This window comes from Melopsittacus undulatus, chromosome 1 (assembly GCF_012275295.1).
Source record: "Melopsittacus undulatus isolate bMelUnd1 chromosome 1, bMelUnd1.mat.Z, whole genome shotgun sequence".
Classification (NCBI taxonomy): domain Eukaryota; kingdom Metazoa; phylum Chordata; class Aves; order Psittaciformes; family Psittaculidae; genus Melopsittacus; species Melopsittacus undulatus.
Window position 1 is genome coordinate 98,105,432 of NC_047527.1, and position 19,390 is coordinate 98,124,821.

General features: G+C 45.3%; 1 protein-coding gene across 2 annotated transcripts in view; it reads left to right on the top strand.

The window, feature by feature from the left end:
• Positions 1–19,390, top strand: part of SETD2 (SET domain containing 2, histone lysine methyltransferase) — a 63,295-nt gene that overhangs the window by 13,301 nt on the left and 30,604 nt on the right. For both annotated transcript variants that reach the window (XM_034065590.1, XM_034065597.1), the window contains exons 2-8: positions 2,057–2,072; positions 5,877–10,324; positions 12,508–12,639; positions 14,002–14,130; positions 17,342–17,465; positions 18,574–18,651; positions 18,875–18,972. In XM_034065590.1, coding sequence (XP_033921481.1) covers positions 2,057–2,072; positions 5,877–10,324; positions 12,508–12,639; positions 14,002–14,130; positions 17,342–17,465; positions 18,574–18,651; positions 18,875–18,972 — 5,025 coding nt within the window. The remainder of the gene's footprint in view (positions 1–2,056; positions 2,073–5,876; positions 10,325–12,507; positions 12,640–14,001; positions 14,131–17,341; positions 17,466–18,573; positions 18,652–18,874; positions 18,973–19,390) is intronic.

Here is a 19,390-nt window from a genome sequence, read left to right on the forward strand (position 1 = left end):
GTCTGGTTATGGATGTCTTGAAAATCATCACAGAATCATTTAGGTTGGAAAGCACTCTTAAGTTCGTTGAATCCAATGTTCATATCATAGAATCATGGAATCACAAAATAGTTTGCATTGGAAGAAACCTTAAAGCTCACCCAGTTCCAACCCCCTGCCATGGGCAGGGACACCTTCCACCAGACCAGGTTGCTCCAAGCCCCATCCAACCTGGCCTTGAACACTGCCAGGGTTGGGGCAGCCACAGCTTCTCTGGGCAACCTGTGCCAGGGCCTCACCACCCTCACAGGGGAGAACTTCTTCCTCAGATCCCATCTCAATCTCCCCTCTGTCAGTTTAAATCCATTCCCCCTTGTCCTGTCCCTACTTGCCCTTGTCAAAAGCCCCTCTCCAGCTTTCTTGTTGGCCCCTTTAGGCACTGGAAGCTGCTCTAAGGTGTGCCTGGAGCCTTCTCCAGACTGAACAAGCCTCTCAGCCTGTCTCCATAGGAGAGGTGCTCCCTTGGAGCATGTTTGTGGCCTCCTCTGGATGCATTTTATCAAGTCCATATAGTTTTTTATGCTGGGGGCTTTGTTGGGTGCTAGATGTCAGTGCTGTTCTTACCCCTGTAGACGTGTGTGTTTAACATTCAAAATATGTGACTGTCAGGAGTCAGTTTTCTGGAAGTCTAAAACTCCATGTGATTCTAAAAATGAAACCTCCTTTTAGGCACTAATTCATGTCCAAGTGCTGTTCTTAGAGGGCATGTGACCCCCTCTGCATTAGCAGCATTTTGAATTCATGGCTTGGTTAACCCCATTAAATCACATGCATGCCCTCTTGTACTCTAGAGCTTGCTTAAACTCATGGCTCACGTTTCCTCAGTGGAAACAAACTGTGTTCTTGCTCCTGTAAGAATAATTTATAGCCTCTTAATAAGCTTTATCAACAGGGTGTGGGCCTTTTTAGAGGCAGGAGTATATTAGTGCTGGTGATGCATTTTCTAGCTACTTGCTCGGAGTTTTCTGTTGTTGATGATTTAAATGGGGAGATATGTGGTTATTGTTGTGCTGTCACCGCTTTGGGTCCCTGCCTGGGTTACACAGAAACTGAAAGCTTTGGCTTTCTTTTCCAGACACTGATACTTGTCACTTAGCTGGTGCTTGAAGTGAAATCTGTGAACCTTCTCTGCAAGAAATCTTTCGTCGTGTCACCACGACAGTGCCGAATTACGGCTCAAAAGATGATGAGGATTAGCAAAAGTCTGACTGAAAACTGCCCCTGTGTCTATAAGGTAGAAGAGGAAAAGGCTGTGTGTGGGAAAATACAAAGGTTAAAGCACTGGAGAGTGCTCTGGGACTTGTGTTAGAGGAGATAACAGAAAAAGACAGGTGGGCTGTTGACATCTTGGGGAAGCTGTATTGGTAACCACTGAAACTTGTACATTTGCTTCTGTAGTTTCCCTTGGGGGGGCAAGAGACTCACTGAAACTCTCCCAGGTATTGAGCAAAGGAAGGAGCAAGTGAGTAGTCGTGTTCTTGTTCATTCTTTTTCTGTGGAGGATAAGCTACTTTGCTCATGGTATCTGAGTGAAGAACTTGGGGAAGAGAAGTTTGCTGTTGGTCCAGCATTGGCAGGTTTGGTTGGGATCAGTGTAATGCTCCAAATGAATCCATTGTTGAGTGGCCGGGTGCAAAGTACTGATTAATATCTGTGTTATCTGTCTTGAAATAGGGTTCTTGCTGGTTTGCAAGCCCTCAGATGACAACACCGAAGCAGCAGTTTGCTCAGAAAAGGTTTGCTCTGTTAAAGTCCCCATAGAATTTTCAGTGTGGAAGTTCCTGATCTTCAAAACCATGCCAGAAGTGGTTGTTTTGTCTGCTTGACCATTGGGTACGTTAGGGACATGTGTTGCTGCAGGATTACTTATGGGGTGGTTGTTACCCACACCCTGTGTCCCTGCTTCCATTGTGTTTGCAGTGCCAGACTTCTGATGTTAGGTTTCTTGTTTCTGCTTGACATTTATGCTCTCTTTTTATGTTTTCTTTTGCATGTTTCCTCTGCTGGATTGCAATAGAGAAGAAGAAAATGAGGTGAGTAAAACTGATTCCTTTCTTGATGTAACTCCTGAGACATGTGTTAGCCTGACCTAAAAATTTCTTGAGTGGAGAGTGAGTGAGAGTCTAAATAAAGCAACCTGATGTTTTTCTGGGGTGCCTCTACTGCAGTGGTTAAATCCAGGAAAGAAAAACGCCTTCAGTACCACCTCTCTATTTACACATGGATGCGATAGAGCGTGACAGTGTCCTCGAGTCATTCAGTGTAGGTAGGTGCTGCCTTCTGCACCGTGAGAAGATGATTATTTAAGGACTTCACCTGTAAAAAAAAGATTAGTTTTGCTGTGTGTGTCTCAATGAATTTAAGAGGAAAGGAGAGAACTTGGGGGGCCTGCACAATTTACAATAGCCTGGCACAGCAAAAAGTGCTGCTCATAATTTTTTATGCTGTAGGACAATAGTTTTACAAGGGCAGGTAGCGATAGGACAAGGGGGAATGGCTTTAAGCTGACAGAAGGGAGATTGAGATGGGATCTGAGGTAGAAGTTCTTCCCTGTGAGGGTGGTGAGGCCCTGGCACAGGGTGCCCACAGGAACTGTGGCTTCCCCATCCCTGGCAGTGTTCAAGGCCAGGTTGGAAGGGGCTTGGAGAAACCTGGGCTAGTGGAAGATGTCCCTGCTTCATCAAGCTGGAACTGGGTGCTCTTTAAGTTCTCTTCCAACCCAAACTATTCTGGGATTCTATGATCCTGTAATTCATATCTGCTCTGGTTGTGCTGGTCAGCATACTGTGTGGCCTCCCTGTATTCCTAGCAGACTGAGAGCTGCGGGATCGCTGCTGCCTCAGTAATAGTGTAGCTCTGCTGAATATGCAAAGGAACTTGTGTCACCTTTTTCTTTCTGTAAAATACTCACAGCAGCATTTTGGGGAATGTTGCCTTTCTGTAAAACATGAAAGAAGGAGAACTCCTGCTAGGGAGCTTTTACCAGTAATTGCTACCTGTTAAGTTTCCTAAGTCATGTTTTGTTAAATGTGGTGTTATTTAAGAAGAAAAATCCCTGGAAGGTTGAGCACATGAGGGTGAAACATTTGTTCTGAAATGTATAATCTCTGCTGAATACACTACGGAAGGGGGAGGAGTGGAAGCTTAACAGCTCCTTTTTTTGCCTCCAGGTGCTGTGTTTTGTGTAAAGGTAGATGTATCCAAACCCCGTTATTCATGTGTGAGCTCAGATTTCAGATCTGTTGTGCTTTAAGTTAGAAACATTTTGATCAAAACATTGGCACGTTTCCACAACCGGGAATCTTGCATGCAAAACAATTTCACAATAGTTCTCATCAGAAGACTCTTGAATGCTGATGCACTCTCTTTACTATATTTTTAAATATAAATTTATTTTTATTTAAATATATAACTGGTATGATTGGTGAATCCAGTCTGATAAGCATTTGGATTCAGATTTGTGGAGACTTCTTCCGTTAGACATCAAGGTATGGTCAAAGATAGGAACCTGCTCTCTTACTCTTCCATTGTCCCAAGGCATACACACAGTTTGGGATAAGAAGATGGGAAATTCTGGACCTGTAGGGATAATAATTGACTCCACAAACCCAAAAAATAAATGCTGTTCCTTTGCTCTTCAGGAGACTGAGACCAGTGTCCTGTGGGAGGGTAATCTGGGTAGCATTCAGACATGTAAAAGCTCCTATCAAACAGGCTGGACACTTGTTTGTGTCTTTTATTCTCCCATGAATTAATTTGTATTCACTTGGGTATTAGTCTCTGGATCACTTCTGGTGTGTGGATTCTTTTGGAAACAGGGATGGTATTTTCAACATGACTTTCTGGAGACGGTTGTGAGGCAGTTGTGGAGAGAGGAGCATGTTTCAGAGCCGGGCAAGCCTGTGGGCATACACTTTGTTTTCAGGGTCACTTTGTTTCAGTCCCCTTTTAGCCCTGACCCTCGTTTAAAGCAGCCATGAAAACGCACCCATATAAATAACACCCATTTTAAAAGAGTACTTTAATTTTTTTGCACCCATTCTTTCTAGAATGCAATTAATATCTGCTGCAGAACATCGAATGCATATACATTGCTGGGTTGGGTAGCCAAAAGTCTAGTCATGTGGAGGCCATGGTGTGGTTTTCACCATTAAAATAAACCCCCACGTGTTTCCTCAGACACAAGGACATTTTTGTGTATGTAATGTCCAGGGGTGCAAATAGAATGGGTGGGGGTTTCCATTCTACCAGCATCTTATTTAATAATTTACTATGGTGCTTCTGGCCTGAGCAACGATGCGTTGTTTTACAAAAGTTAAAGGATAACAAAGTACATAACAATTCACAGTGGCTTGCAGGAAAACTGCTGCTGCTGCCAAAGATGTGTTCATGCAGCAGTTATGGGAGTAAAACCCAGCTCTGTACAGATTTTTACATGGCTACAACTGTTTCCTTTGGACTTAATGGTTCTCCCACAAGATTTCATTACGCTAATGCAATTTGGATTTAAGGGTATAAAGATTATTGACAAGAGCACCCTTTCACCATGGTGCCGTGATACTCGTCTTTAGGGACTGCACTCCTGTGACACAGGTTTTACACAGACAAACCTTAAGCCTTAAAATAGTTGAAGAAATACTAAGGGTAAACATAATGGTGTTTTATGCTCTGAGAATTGCTAATCTCAGACTTGGATAGGGTAGGAGGTTTCCATGTTGAAGGCACTTTGTTGCTCTACATCTGCCCCATTTCCAAAGCTAGGATACAGTTGCAAGTGCTGTCACAGCAGGTTTCCTGGTGGAGATCCTGAGTGCTTAATCACAGAATTATTTGGGTTGGAAGGGACCTTAAGGCTCATCCAGTCCCAACCACCTGCCATGGGAAGGGACACCTTCCACTAGACTAGGTTGCTTAAAGTGCACTCTGCCAGGTCATGGTGAGCTTCTCTTCAACCAGCATCCCCAAGTCCTTCTCCTCAGGGCTGATCTCAGTCCTGTCTCCCCCAGCCTGTATTTATGTGTAATGTCCTATAGAAGATGATTTTTGGCTCATTAGCATAAAAACCAAGCAGACTTTCTGTAACATGGTCCTCACTGCAATGTGGTGAGTGAGATCCTGGGCAGAAGACAGCAGTTAGCTTCTGGTGAGATGCATGAGCAGTGTGCTATAGTTGGTTGGCCTTGAGGTGACAAAGTCATCATGCACGACTGGGTCCTGATGGGAATTCTTGAAGGTTGTTCTATTAATAGTATGCCTCAGCCTGGAAACTTATTAGGAATTACTGATTGAGATAATGCTGTCAGTGGGAGGCGGGAAAGGACAGGGCTTAAAATTGTTGCTGTAGTTCTTGATAGTCTGATTTATGCTGAAATTCAATGCATCCAGGTGCAGCCTCCTGGGATGTGAAAACAAATGCACGTAGATCTTAGAAGTCCAGGGTATTTTATAGCCCGAGGCCATAGAAACAGCGTAAATAAAGCAGTACTATCTCTTCATTTAACTTTATATGTTAAACTAGCTCTTTTTTAAAGAAATAAGAATTATATCAAAAAAGGACTTTTAGTTTTGTTATCAATAAGTCAGTTAAGCCTCAGCCCAAGACCCAAAGGAGGTTTTGCTCCAAACTGGAATTGACTGGGTAGTTGATTTTGTTCAAGAGAGAGTGAGGCACAAAAGGCATCATGTCTGTGCTGTCCCAGACTCCAGCCCAGGGTATCAATTTCTATTTTATTGCCATGAAAAATTCACTAGATAAAAGAAAACTATTTAGTGTGCCTGTAAAACTGGTAAAACCCCCAAAACGGTTCTTCTAACTGCAACTTCTTTATCTTTTGCAGGGCAAGCCTGAAACCGTGCAGAAAGCTGGCTTTATCAAGGGCCCCGTGTTTAAAGGCGTTGCTTCAAGTCGCTTTTTGCCCAAAGGCACAAAAACAAAGGTTAACCTTGAGGAGCAAGGAAGACAAAAGGTGTCTTTCAGCTTCAGTTTAACCAAGAAAACCTTACCGAATAGATTTCTGACTGGTCTCGGGAACGAGAAACAAAATGAAACTCAGAACTCCCCAGCAGTACCCCTTCAGACTGACTTTAACCCCAAAACTAAAATGGACCTGGGGGATGCCGCTGGCTCTGCTGAGGAGTCATCGCCTCCAAAACCGAAGGTAGAATTAGGGAAGATCCATTTTAAAAAACACTTACTTAATGTCACAGCAAAACCACCACCAGCTACAGTGACAACGCTACCGCCGGCGGCGGCGGCTGTGGCACCAGTAACAGAACTGGTGGCATTGGCTGCGGACTTTTCCTCAACGCCACCGCCTCCCCCTCCTCCTCCTCCTCCTCCTCCTCCACCACCAGCAGTGTTTCCAGCAGCATCGATGCCTGTTCCTGCAGCAGCAGTCTTGCCACAGCTGCCGGTAGTGCTGATGTCAACACTGTTGCTGACGCCGCCAGTGGAAGCTGAAGTTCCTGCTTCGAAGGAGCTGTGCCATGTGGTGCCTAAGGAGGGTCTGGAGCTGGATATCAAGCAGGATGTGGTATCACGTGGTTCGGAAGAACGTGTAGTTCAAAACATGCCTGAGCAGACGGAAATAACTCCACAGAAGGAAGATTCCCATATTGGGAAAGAGGATGAGGTTTCCGATGGCTCGAAGGGTGCTGCCCTCTGCTCCCGGAGGCAGGGGTCGAAGAGGAAGTTCTCCCAGTCTGATGGAACTGTGCAGGGCTCCGAGTCCGATGAAGATTCGGTGAGGACCTCCTCCAGCCAACGGTCACATGAGCTGAAGATATCCAGTACAGAAAAGGAGAGAGATCCTAGGCGAAGCTCCACGTCCCTCAGAAGTGATGATGTGGGGAAGTCCTCCTCGCGCTCCAGGTCGGACAGGGATGAGAAGTACTCGAGCTATTCAAAATCAGACAGAGATTCACGGTATGTGTCCTCCCGCTCTCGATCAGACAGAGAGAGAAGGCGAAGCCGTTCTCATTCCCGTTCCCGATCTGATCGAGGCTCCCGAACCAGCTCTTCCTACTCAAGGTCGGAGCGCTCGCATTACTATGAATCAGACCGCAGATACTATCGGAGCTCCCCATACAGGGAAAGGTCGAGATATTCCCGTTCATATGCGGACAGCAGGGCACGAGACAGTTCGGACTCAGAGGATGAGTACAGGAGGACACATTCCAGATCAAGCGACTCGAGGCGTACATCATCCTACTCCTCCTCCTCTTACAGAGACTCGAGGTCTTCTTACTCTAAGTTGGACAGGGATAGCAAAGTAGAGTCGTCTTATGCTGACATGGAGAGGAGAGGAAGGTCTTCTTTGAAAACAGATAGAGATTCAAAAAGGACTTCAGAAAGTGAAGTAACCAAAAGGTGCTCTCCCCTTGATGAGCTAGGCTATCGAAAGGGGACATCCCATTCTAAGCCCGACAGTAATGTGAATTCCTCCCGTTATAAGTCCACCCCTACAAAGACCCCTGCACCAAAGCCTGATAAGTTTAAGAGTTCTTTCTGTTGTACAGAATCGATAGAAGAAATAAAACAGCAGTCTAATTCTCTAGATTTAGAGACTTCTTGTCTAAAAAGCAATGAAATAAGGGTGTCCATTGCGAAAAAAAATGAAAGGGAAAAGACTCTTTCTCCATTAAACCAGATAAATGATTTGCCTGCTTTTAAAAAGGCAGACGAATCGAAAGCAGGTTTTGCTAACTCAAAGTCTGAGGAACTTACAGGAAATGAATGCCATGGCAGTGTTAAGGAGCAAGAAACTCTATTACAGATAAAACATGATCACTTAAGAATGTGTTTTCCCACAGAGCTGAGTGTAAATGGGTCCCCAGAGGGTAAGGCTGAAAGTTTGGCAACTTCCAGTGCCTCCAAACCAGAGGATGTCATCCCATCTTCTGATGATAGCCTGTGTCAGTCAGAAGTATCGCCTGTTGTGAAGGCAAGTTCGTCATATCCTTTACCGTCTAATGGGTTTGAGAACACATACGCATCTCAAGAGCAAGAGCTGGATGATTCTCGGGTCCAGTCCAGTGAGTGCAACAGTCTGTGTAGGGAAGCAGAGGCTCCAGTCCCGCAGCAGCAAGTGGAAGTCACCCCTTTGCCCGTTGTGAATGTAGATCATCCTGAAACTGTGCTTAAAAGGCTGGATGATCAGGCGACTCCGTGCGATAAAACCAAAGAACCATTTTTTTGCTACATTTCAGACGATGCTGCCCCTGCTTTGTATCATTCAGAAGTCGAAATTGAAGCAGAACCAGCAGATTTAAAAGTTACATCTGAGTCTTTTCTGGACATGCAGGTAGAGCCACAGACTGTTACGTGCGATTATGAAAGCACGGAGGATCACCTCTCAAAGTCTGCCTGTGATGATGAGAATAGTCATCCTTCCCATAAAATTAGCCTGGCAGTGGAGAGCTCAAGCAGGGATTTCTCCCAGGATGGCTGTTCCCTGAGGCTCAGGTCAGACCATCCTATCCCGGAGGAAAGTGTCTCTTCCAAATGGGATGTGCCACCGCCGGATGGACATCAGGAGCTGCTCCAGCATTCGGAAACTGAAGATGTGCTGGAGTTGGAGACTCGGCACGTTGATTTTGGTTTGGCAAAAAGCAAGCCATCGTTCCAAGATGAGCATTCGTACTATTCGGAAGTGCCGCTGGAGCACCGCAGCAGAGAGGTCATAGAAGAAAGTGCTGTTTCCACTGAGGGTGTTGGGTTTGATGATGTAAGAGTTCGGTGTCCTGTTGTATTGGGTGAGAAGGATGAGGGAAATGAGCCTTTAGTGGCTTCAGCTTTTCCAGATGCCTTTTTTCCCTCTTGTGATGTTGTTGTCACCACAGAAGAAACAGAGACAGTAAGTCAAGCCCCAACATGTGACAGCAGTGGCAATGCTGCTGAATTTGTTCCTGATGGCCATGATGATTACTCTGACACAGGGGATAGTGACACTGAGGGGGGCAGTGAAGACAGTGAGACGGAGGAGTCGGATTCTGATGATGGAACACCACGGAAACGGCTGCAATCTGTTGTGGTTGTACCAAAGAACTCAACCATTGCTATAGAGGAGAGCAGCCCTGGCAACTTGCGGAGCAGCCAGGGCAATCGGCGCTATTCCGATCACTGGGATGATGAGCGACCGGAGCCTAGTAGACCTTACTATGAAGAGAGGTTGGAGACTATGGCGAGTAAAGGTGGTCCACAAGTAGAGAGCAGATATTCTCCTAGAGGGATGGAGAAGAGTCCAGCAACTTCTACTGAGCTCAGCAGGAAGGAGATGGAGGAACTGCGGATGGATACATGCCAGTCTCAGAGCGACGGTGTTGACAGTACAAGTCAGGCAGACCTAACGACAGATTCCCATGGCAAACCCAACCCAGATGAGAGAATAATGTCGAAGGAGCTGATGTCCATTGGTAGGCCGAGTGGCCAACAGGTTGAGCAGCCATTTTGCCTGTCAGAGAGTTTTGAGAGCACTGATAAGCACCAGATGAGCCCTTCCAAGCCAGACAGTAGGCAAGGGAAGGGTGGGCTTAACCAGTCTGGTATTGGAGACTTCACCAGGCTGGATGGTTTTCAAACAACAGAGGAGCTGGGTGGCTTGGGCTGGGACTTTTCCCAGCCAGAGAAGCCCAGTAGCACCTACCAGCAGCCAGATAGCAGCTTTGGGGTCTACTCGGGCTATGTGTACCAGACGGGTTCAGGGGCATATGGTGGCTCTCAGAGTTACTGGCAAGGCAATGGTTATTGGGACGTGAGGTCTGCTAGCAGACCTGCAGTTAATTGTGAACGAATTCAAGGGCAAGTACCTGATTCTCTAACGGAGGATCACGAGGAGTACGAAGAGGATGACCGTTGGGATGATGACTGCAAGCCTCGTTTTCCCAGCCCCTCAAGTAAAAGCCAGATGCCTGGACAGCAAGAAGAAGGCTCTGTGCAGGCACATGAGATCAGCAGCAATTCGACCAAGGAGCCGGTGCCTGGTGGGGAGAAGAAGGAGGAGGTGAAGGTGTTGGAAAAAAGTGATGTGAAAGAACGAGGTCCACCAAAAAAAAGGCGTCCAGAGTTGGAGAGTGACTCTGAGAGTGACGTGGACTCGAGGGAGAAGAAGAAGGCAAAACTGGAGGGGGAGCAAGTGGAGTTGGCACCACAGGACGCCTCCATGGTTGGTCGGTTGTGTATCATGGATGACTTCAGAGACCCCCAGCGCTGGAAGGAGTTTGCCAAGCAAGGAAAGATGCCCTGTTACTTTGACCTTATTGAGGAGAACGTGTATTTGACTGAAAGGTAACTTGAGGGTTTTTTTTACCCTTTTTTATCTTGCTTGGAGCAATTTCAGATTTCAGCTTATATTTGGTTCTGTGAGAGTTTGGTGGGTTTTTTATGGGCAATGTTTGGAGGGAGAAAGAGGCATGTTGTGTCCCTGCATGAGGCAAAGCTGCTCATAGAGGAGGTGACGCTGGGCAAGTGTTTAATCCACCCTGGGTTTCTTCTCCTAAACAGAAACCCCCAGTTAGGCCCAGGCAGGCCCTGGTGATGCAAAGAGGCAAAAGATGGGAGGATGTGGCGGAAGGATGATATATTTGTACCATCTTCTCAGTTGTCTTGCAGCATGCCCGTTCTCTAGTGTTGATTTGAGTATCAGGCAGGACTTGCACATGTGGGATTACTGGCATCTGCCCCAAGTACACATGTTATTTTTGTACCCATGGTAGTTTGTAAGAGTGATTAAGTTATTTTCCAAGCTTTTTGCTTTATTGCCCACTGTTCAGCACCAACTTGGTGCAGCTGTGTTGGAGCCCAGAGCAGTGTGTAGCAGCAGCATGTCTGGGCTTGCCAGATCTTGTCTGTTTAGTGTCTCCAGATGCCAGCTCTAAAGACACAGGGAAATCTGGGTGTGGGAAAGGTTTTGGACAAACTAAGCGTATTTTCAAAGGCCTTGGTTATTTGCATGTAATTATTTGTCATCTCAAATGAGTGATTTTAGATCTAAGAGACTGTCATTTGAAATATCAGTGGGTAGCTGTTAGCTGTAGATTATCCTTTTCCCTTTTGCATGGGAACATTGAATGGGATGTGATCCCTGGAAAATAAAATTATCTATTTCCTAGCTTTAAGGATGATTAGTAGGTGTATTGCTTTAGGGCTTAACTACCTTCGTCCTTGCCAAAACCATGCTTGCTTTGGCTTTAACGTGTAGGTAGGAGCTCCTTATGAGCATGTAACCAGTTCTTACTCCTGGCACAGACTACGACAAGGCCTCCTGATGATTTATGCCTATTTAATTTGCCATTTCAGTTAACCTCATGGTCCTTTTTCATCTTATGATTCCTCAGGGGTGGTTGAGTAACGGTGGTTCCCTGCTGGACCATCAGGCACCAAGTGCTCGCCAGCAGCGAGGGCACCCTCACGCAGCACGAGGACAAGGCGATGCTTGAATTTATACCCCTCTTGGGCTTCATGTGTTGTGGTCTTAACACTCAAGGTTTTGCCACGTATTTTGTTCCTTAAAATGTTTGGGGATTTTTGTTTTTGTTTTTTTTTTTTTTTTATAAAATGCTTTGTAAAATACATTTTTGATTCATGGTCTGAATATTGACCACCTCTATGCTGATAAAACCTGCTCTTTATTTCAATCCACGTTTTTTTCCTTATGCTTTTTTTGTCTTGTTGGGATCCACACTCTAAACCATTTCCCTGTCATCACATGGCAACTAAAATAAGTAGGTGCCTTTGATGCCCTACCTTTTCTGTAACTACAGTTTTCTTTCCTTTTTCACCATCTTATTTGACAGTAAAGCAGAGCTAACCACTACAATCTGCTTTATTAGAATAATGCTATTGGAAAATGTGATGTGAGCTCAGTTTATGTGTTAATATTTTAGAATATAGTTTTTCTCCTGACCTTTGGATTAGTGAAACCAAGTGAACTATTACAGAATAGCTGAGATTGGAAGGGATCTTTAGGGATTGTCTGTGTAAGTGTTGTATATCATTACAGAATACAGTGTTTCATGGGAGGCTAATCAAAGTTTACCCTTTTAGTTTAAATCTTAGAACTTGTGTTATGTGGCAAGAAATCCTCTCACCACATAAAAAAGTAGAAAACTCAGATCTGAATTTTCTGGAAATTGGTTTCTTGTGTAACAAAGTGAAGGGGTTTTAGTTCTTCCTTTGGGTGTAGGTGCATGTGCACATCCACAGTGAAAATAGATTGGATTGTGGACATTGAGCGGAAGTAAAAAAAGTTAAATCTTTTGTGATCAGAGAATCATCACCTCATCACCTCCTGCTCAAAGCAAACCAAGTGTCCTGAGTATCTTCCTGTGGTTCTCCAGAGGTAATCAATCCATATGTCTAGTTTCTATAGAATAAATTGATTTCCTCTTATAGTAACTGATAAAGATTGAGGAGTAATTTTTCTACCCAGATGCTGTCTAACCTGTGTTTCAATGACTTGTCTTCCATAGGAAGAAGAACAAATCTCACCGGGATATTAAACGAATGCTGTGTGAATGCCCTCCACTTTCCAAAGAAGAGCGAGCTCAGGGGGAGGTTGCTTGTGGAGAAGACTGTCTCAATCGCCTGCTCATGATAGAGTGGTAAGCAGCATTTCAGCAGCTGCCAGAGTTGGGCAGTGTTGTCCATGAGATAACTTGGGAGTCCGTAAAATCACAGAGAATTCCCTGGCAGTGACAGTGCACTGGCTAGTGTGGAACCATCTTCAGAGCCTACACACCAATATTTAAATCTGATTTCAGATGATCTTCAGGAGGCTAGGCCATAGCAGCCTCCTGTTAAAAACTGCTACAAATGCTGTGAGTCTTCTGTTCCTCAGCCTTAGCTATAGTCCTCTAAGCATCATTGGAGGGAGTCAGGAATGCAGATGTAGCTCTCTACCTGAGATGCAGGGCCGCCAGCAGAAGAAGGATGTGGAGCTGAAGGAGCGAGTCCAGAGGAGGCCATAAAGATACTCTTGAGGGCTGGAGCACCTCTGCAATGGAGACAGGCTGAGAGAGCTGGGCTTGTTCAGCCTGGAGAAAGCTCCAGAGGGACCTTACAGCAGCTTCCACTGCCTAAAGGGACTACAAGAAGGCTGGAGAGGGGCTTTTGACAAGGGTAGGTAGGGACAGGACAAGGGGGAATGGCTTTAAACTGACAGAGGGGAGATTGAGATGAGATCTGAGGAAGAAGTTCTTCCCTGTGAGGGTGGTGAGGCCCTGGCCCAGGTTGCCCAGAGAAGCTGTGGCTGCCCCATCCCTGGCAGTGTTCAAGGCCAGGTTGGATGGGGCTTGGAGCAGTCTGGTCTAGTGGAAGGTGTCCCTGCCCATGGTAGGGGGTTGGAACGGGATGAGCTTTAATGTCCCTTCTAATCCAAACCATTTCAGAATATAGTGATTATTATTTCCTCTTCTTTCTCCTTTTGCATCTCTCTTCTCCCTAGAGCCTCAACAGGTTACAGTGTTTTTTCCTTTTGTCTTCTGGGAGAGGCTAGGAGGAGAAAGAGCTGCTGCTCCATATGAGAGGGAGGCAGGGGACAGGGTGCTTAGTGGCATTCACCCACCTGGCAAAAGGATTGTCACAGCTGGGTGGAACTTGAGAAATTATCTGGCATCATCTATTTGTTTTCTGTTTCCTTGCCCAGGCAGTAGACATAGGAGAAGGGGATATCCTGGGGAAAGAACTCATAAAATGTGGAGAGGAGGCCAGTTCATCCCATTTTGGTTATAAGACATAGAAGTACAGCCACATTAGCATTCCAACTGTTTTTATCCTCCTTCCAGAAATAAATTGTGTGCATTTGCATGTTGATAGTCAGATGGTTATGCTTTTTATAGCAAAACCCATTTGAAGATTTTACACTGAATTTATTGTGGTTACATGGTATCTATTTCCCATGTGTGCCGTTCCAGTGATTGTTGTTGTGCTGCTAGGAATTGATTTGTTCCATTTCTTTCTCTTAGTTCTTCCAGGTGCCCAAATGGCGATTACTGCTCCAACAGGCGCTTCCAGAAGAAACAGCATGCAGACGTTGAAGTGATCCTCACCGAGAAGAAAGGCTGGGGGCTGAGAGCTGCCAAAGATCTGCCATCGTAAGCATTTGCTCTTTGAATGACGTCCTTGTGCTATTTTACTCCCTTGTGAAGGGAAAATAAGTTCCTTGCATGTTCTTGGTTTCATTGACATAAGTAGCTTTACTGAGGTTCTTCCAGCTTTATATACTGTCCTTGTGCTCTGTCCCTCTCGGTTATTGGCACCTGTATGTCTACGAATTGCGAGTTAGATCTCCCACACCCGTTTTGCTCTTCTCATTGGGGTTTCTGACAGCCTTGGCTGTGGTTTCATAGAATCACAGAATGGTTCGTGTCTCTTCTGCTCTTCCCACCTCTGCAAGAATTACCCTCTTGTCAAGTCCTCCTTTTCCTCCCCTTCAGACTACAGGAAGACCCTGTGGAGATCTTTCCTTGTTCATTAGCCTGTTGTTTTTTAATGGCTGTACTTGCAAGTGCCTCAGCCATGTTTACGGATCTGAGTCTGTGTTTGACCCATCTCTCTTTCATTCAAGCAAGATGATATTTATCTGGATGAGTTCATTTACTGACACTGTAAGGCACAAGGAAGCTGGTAGGACTTGAATGCAAGGGCTGTGTGGTGCTTCACCCTGTTGGTCCCCTCCTAGGTTGGCAGCAGGATGGACCTTGATATTTTTTACATTATGGTTGTATTTGGGAGCTTGCACTCAAAAAATGAGTGTGACTGGGAAGAAGAGTAGTGCTAGGTACATTTTACTCTACAAGTGTGTGTGCAAGGAGCAGCTCTGAGATGGGAATGCCTTCTCACTAGGCAGGCTAACTCAAGGAGTTGCCTTCTGTGTTGCCAACCTGGTATTTTCTCATACTCTCAGTAGTAAAAAGAGCTTTAGGAGAGGGCGTGAGAGAAGTGAAAGGAGCAAAGGTATTCACAGAGCTGTTGGAGCCTGAAGCACAAGGTGCAGCGGGAAGAGCAGGAGACAAAAATGGGGTTTGCTGGCAGACAGGAGCAGGGTGAGAGGTGTCCGAAGCTGAGAGAGGCTGCAGTGAGCTGCTGTGCTCCTACCAGCTAGCAAGACTCAGGTGGCTTTTTCTACTGCAGGTTCTGACCTCACCACTTGAGTGTGCAGGTTGTGTGGGTGTGGATGTCCTCCCAGACCCACGCAGGTGAGCAGAAGTTGGTTGTGCTGTTCCTCAGATGAGCAACATACTTTGCAGATGAACTCACTGGGGTGTCCCGCCATGAGGGAGGCGGTGCTGTGCACCAGAGTTGCACCAGGCTCTCATTTCCATCTCAGAAGGTTGTGGGGTGGGCATGGTGAGTCTGTTCATCCTCGAGAGCACCAGGGACTGAGCTTAGAGACTGAGACAGTCTGCCTAGAACTTAATTGTGCAAAGATTTCCTGTAGCTCTGGATGTTATAGTGAATTTCCGTGGAAACTCTGAATTAATTTTTTCTTGGCTTCTGTTGAAGACAAAGAGTTCTAAGGAATCCAGCGGTGCTTGTGACACTTGAGAAAGCTCTAGGTCTTACAGCAGAGTTCTTTTACTGCTGTATTGTCTGTATGAGACTAATTCACAGGAAGATACGTGGAAGAGTTTTGATTGCTTTGGAGACGTATGCCAACTTATCTAAAATGCAGCGAAAACAATTCTGCATTCTCAACCTGATATGTTTAACCGAGAGTGTCTTCATACTATGTTTATGTAGAAGATGACAGTGTTGAGCGACTGTCAAAATGAGTGAGTGCTCCCCATCACTGTTCTGTTGCACAGCAACTGTGTCTAAGAAGAGGATGAGATTTGTAGGGTGTTCTGGCTCTTCCTTTTCCAGATTTGCCACATAATCTGGGGAGTCCCTGGTGCTGCTGGATGTAACCTTTGCAAGAGGATGATCCTATTGTTTACAGAGTAGTGCATGCACAGAGAAGTATTAGTGATGGGGACTGTTGCCCTGTGCGAAAATGCCAGATCCAATTTTATTTAAAGGTTTAGGAATTCCTTTTGAAGACAATGCTGTACTAAAGATGCGGCTGATAGTGAGCATCTTACCCTACCAAGCACTGTATGTGCTAGGTGGGCTAGTATCAGGAACATTGAGAAAGATGGGAAGGAGATAATTGTGTGAAGACCATCTTGGGTAAGGGGGTAAATGTGTCATAGAATCCTAGAATGGTTTGGGCTGGAAGGGACCTTAAAGCTCATCCAATTGCAACCCCCTGCCATGGGCAGGGACACCTTCCACTAGACCAGGTTGCTCCAAGCCCTCTCCAGCCTGGCCTTTAACACTGCCAGGGATGGGGCAGCCACAGCTTCTCTGGGCAACCTGTGCCAGGGCCTCACCACCCTCACAGGGAAGAACTTCCTCATGTCTCATTTAAATCTCCCTTCCATCAGCTTAAAGCCATTCCCTTTGGTCTGTAACTACATGCCCTTGTAAAAATACGGTCCTTTAGCACCATTTGGTGGACACAGAGATGGGGGAAGGTGGACATCATTTATTCACATGGGCTGGAAAGCCAGCACGGTACTGCTGGAGGGATTAATGATGGGAAGGAAATGGAGTGAGCTCAAAACACTGAAGGCCTGGTCTAAGTGGAGCTGGGCAGGAGCTTTTTCTTTCCTGGTGCTCCCCCAGGTAAGCACAAGGAAGAAGTTAAAGGGTTCAGGGTGATATTTAGCAAGGGAACCCTTACGACAGCTATCAAGGAAGACATATCACAGTGTGCCTTCATAGACTGGAGGGTTTAAAGCCCAACTATGCTGCAGAATGCAACCTGTTAAGTTTGTGTCTGGGCATAGAGGTAACTCCTTGTTCTCTTCCATCTCTGCTTTTAAATTCACTTTTCCTGTGCCTATAAAGGATATTTTATTGACCCTTCATTTCACCCTTCAGACCAGGAAGGTGCAGACAGGTTTTCCATTTCAGTTGATGACAACCACCTGCCTGCACGTTCTCTGAATACTCTGTCCTCTTGACAGGGCCCACAAGGTCTTGTTCTTTTATCAAATGAACCCTGCTTGAAAGGCGGCTTTACTCTTATGTCTGGGCTTTTCAACTGTGATATACTTGCCTCTGTGATATCTTAGAAAATAAGTTAATCAGAATTGCCTGAGATTAAGGCATACAACAATTGTAGCTTCACAACCTGGATGACCAGGCTGCAAGTTGTATTCAGAGAGCCCATCTCCACAGTGGCTGTTTCCTTTTCTTTTGTGTTTCTTGCTTGTGGCAAAGCAGTGATGTTTGGTTTTTTTCCCTTGGGCTTTGCAGCAACACTTTTGTCTTGGAGTACTGTGGAGAAGTGCTGGATCACAAAGAGTTCAAGGCTCGTGTGAAGGAATATGCCCGGAACAAGAACATTCACTATTATTTCATGGCCCTGAAAAATGATGAGGTGAGTGGTGAGCCAAAGAAAATATTGGCTGGCTTTGTGTTGTCATGCCTTACATTCTTAAATCCTTTTTTTAACCCTTTGCTCAGTTTCATCCTAGTTTAACAAGTCTGGCAGTCTAACTGTATCCCAGTCCTTGGAGAGAAGAAATTGTCCTCCCAAGGGAAGGAATGGGGTATGGCCCATCACTTTCACATGAGCAAACCTCTGTGGTAGAGAAACTATATCTGTGTCCTATGATGGGAAGATGCTTCAAGCCAAACTCGGCCTTCTTGGATGCCCAACACAACAGGCCTAGAAAACACCAAGAAGCCATGTTACCTTGCTTCCTTTGCTCACAGAGCTACGTTAAGCTGGGATGCTTTTAGCTGGAGTCCCTGTGTGCAGGATTACTGACATTGAAATATTTATATACCAGATGTGCTTAATTATTTATCTCTGCTTCAGCTCTATGGCATTGCAGAGCTGTGACGCAGAGAGCACAGCCTTGCTTACCTTGGGCAACGGGCCCTCTCTTGCTGAGAACAAAGCTTATAAATAGACACTTAATATCATATTCTGCTTGTTTCTTCTTTCAAGACTTTCTGGGTCTGGGTAGCCTTACAGTAAATGAGTTAAAAATACTTTTTTTTCCCCCAAAGTAAGCATTTTTTGTAGCTGCCATGGGATTGCTCTGTGATCACAAGGGGGCACAGAGGAGTGTTTCCAGTTATAAAAAAGAGGACACAGTGATGCAGGAGACAACCTTCTTATTTGAGTCTGATGTGCATGGCAAAGATGTTTCCCTTTCCTCATGGTCACTGTACCACTTATCAGAGGGTCAGAAACAGATTCAAAATTGAGGATCCCAACCCAACTGAAGAACTCTGCATTAACATGCTAAGAACTGTGTGCCAGCTGCTTAGTGATCTTCTTTTGGGGGGGGCACTTAGTATCACTATAAAACCCATTCTCCAAACCATATAGTCAATAGCTGGGGCAGGAGAGGGTGGTAACTTCTACGTGGGTTGTTTTCAGCTGCATGATGTTCATAGCTGTACTGCTTCATATTTCTGCCAGTGCAGAGGGAGGGAGGCTGTTTCACTGTATTTGTTGCTTCCTTTCTTTTCAGATAATCGATGCTACCCAGAAAGGAAACTGCTCTCGTTTTATGAACCACAGCTGTGAACCAAACTGTGAGACACAAAAGGTAAACCGTGAGATCAAAGCTGCTGGCTTTTCACTTCCACTGCCTTGCGACTTAGCAAGCTCAGAGTGAAAAGCATTTCTCCTTATCTCTCTTTGGTGCTTTTTGTTCTTTAAATTTATCAGTGATGCTGTTTGAAGGTTTAATCTTATTAATTCAAAGCAAAACCAGAGTCAAGCCTGGCTTTTGTAATAACTGCTGTCATCTTGTTTTTCCCTTGCCTCAGTGGACTGTGAACGGGCAGCTCAGAGTTGGATTTTTCACCACCAAACTAGTCCCATCAGGCTCAGAGCTAACATTTGATTACCAGTTCCAGAGATACGGGTACGTTTCATCTCTCTCTGCTTAACCTGCTGGAAGTGGGTTTTGTGAGCATTGCTGCAGTCTTGCTCCAAAACAAATCATTACAAAGCCTTGTCTAACAGAGCAGCTGGAAATTGAATTGGAATTGAACTGGAATTCAACTGTATAAAAAGCTACCTGGATAATTCTCTTCCATTTCTAACACAGGAGATTGGGAGAGGAATTTCCTGTTGATTTGTCTTTTCCAATTCACTTTATTGCTTTTTTTGTTCCACTTCCTATCATCTCTCCCCAGTGGAAGTTTCCCAGATAATTATCTTGACTGTTTCTTTCCCCTGTCTAATTATTAATTACCCAAGCTCCAGACTTTGCAGTGCTCTTAAATAATGCCTCTTCTTCCCCACCCACCCCTGTTTTATGACTTTGCGAATGCTTGCAG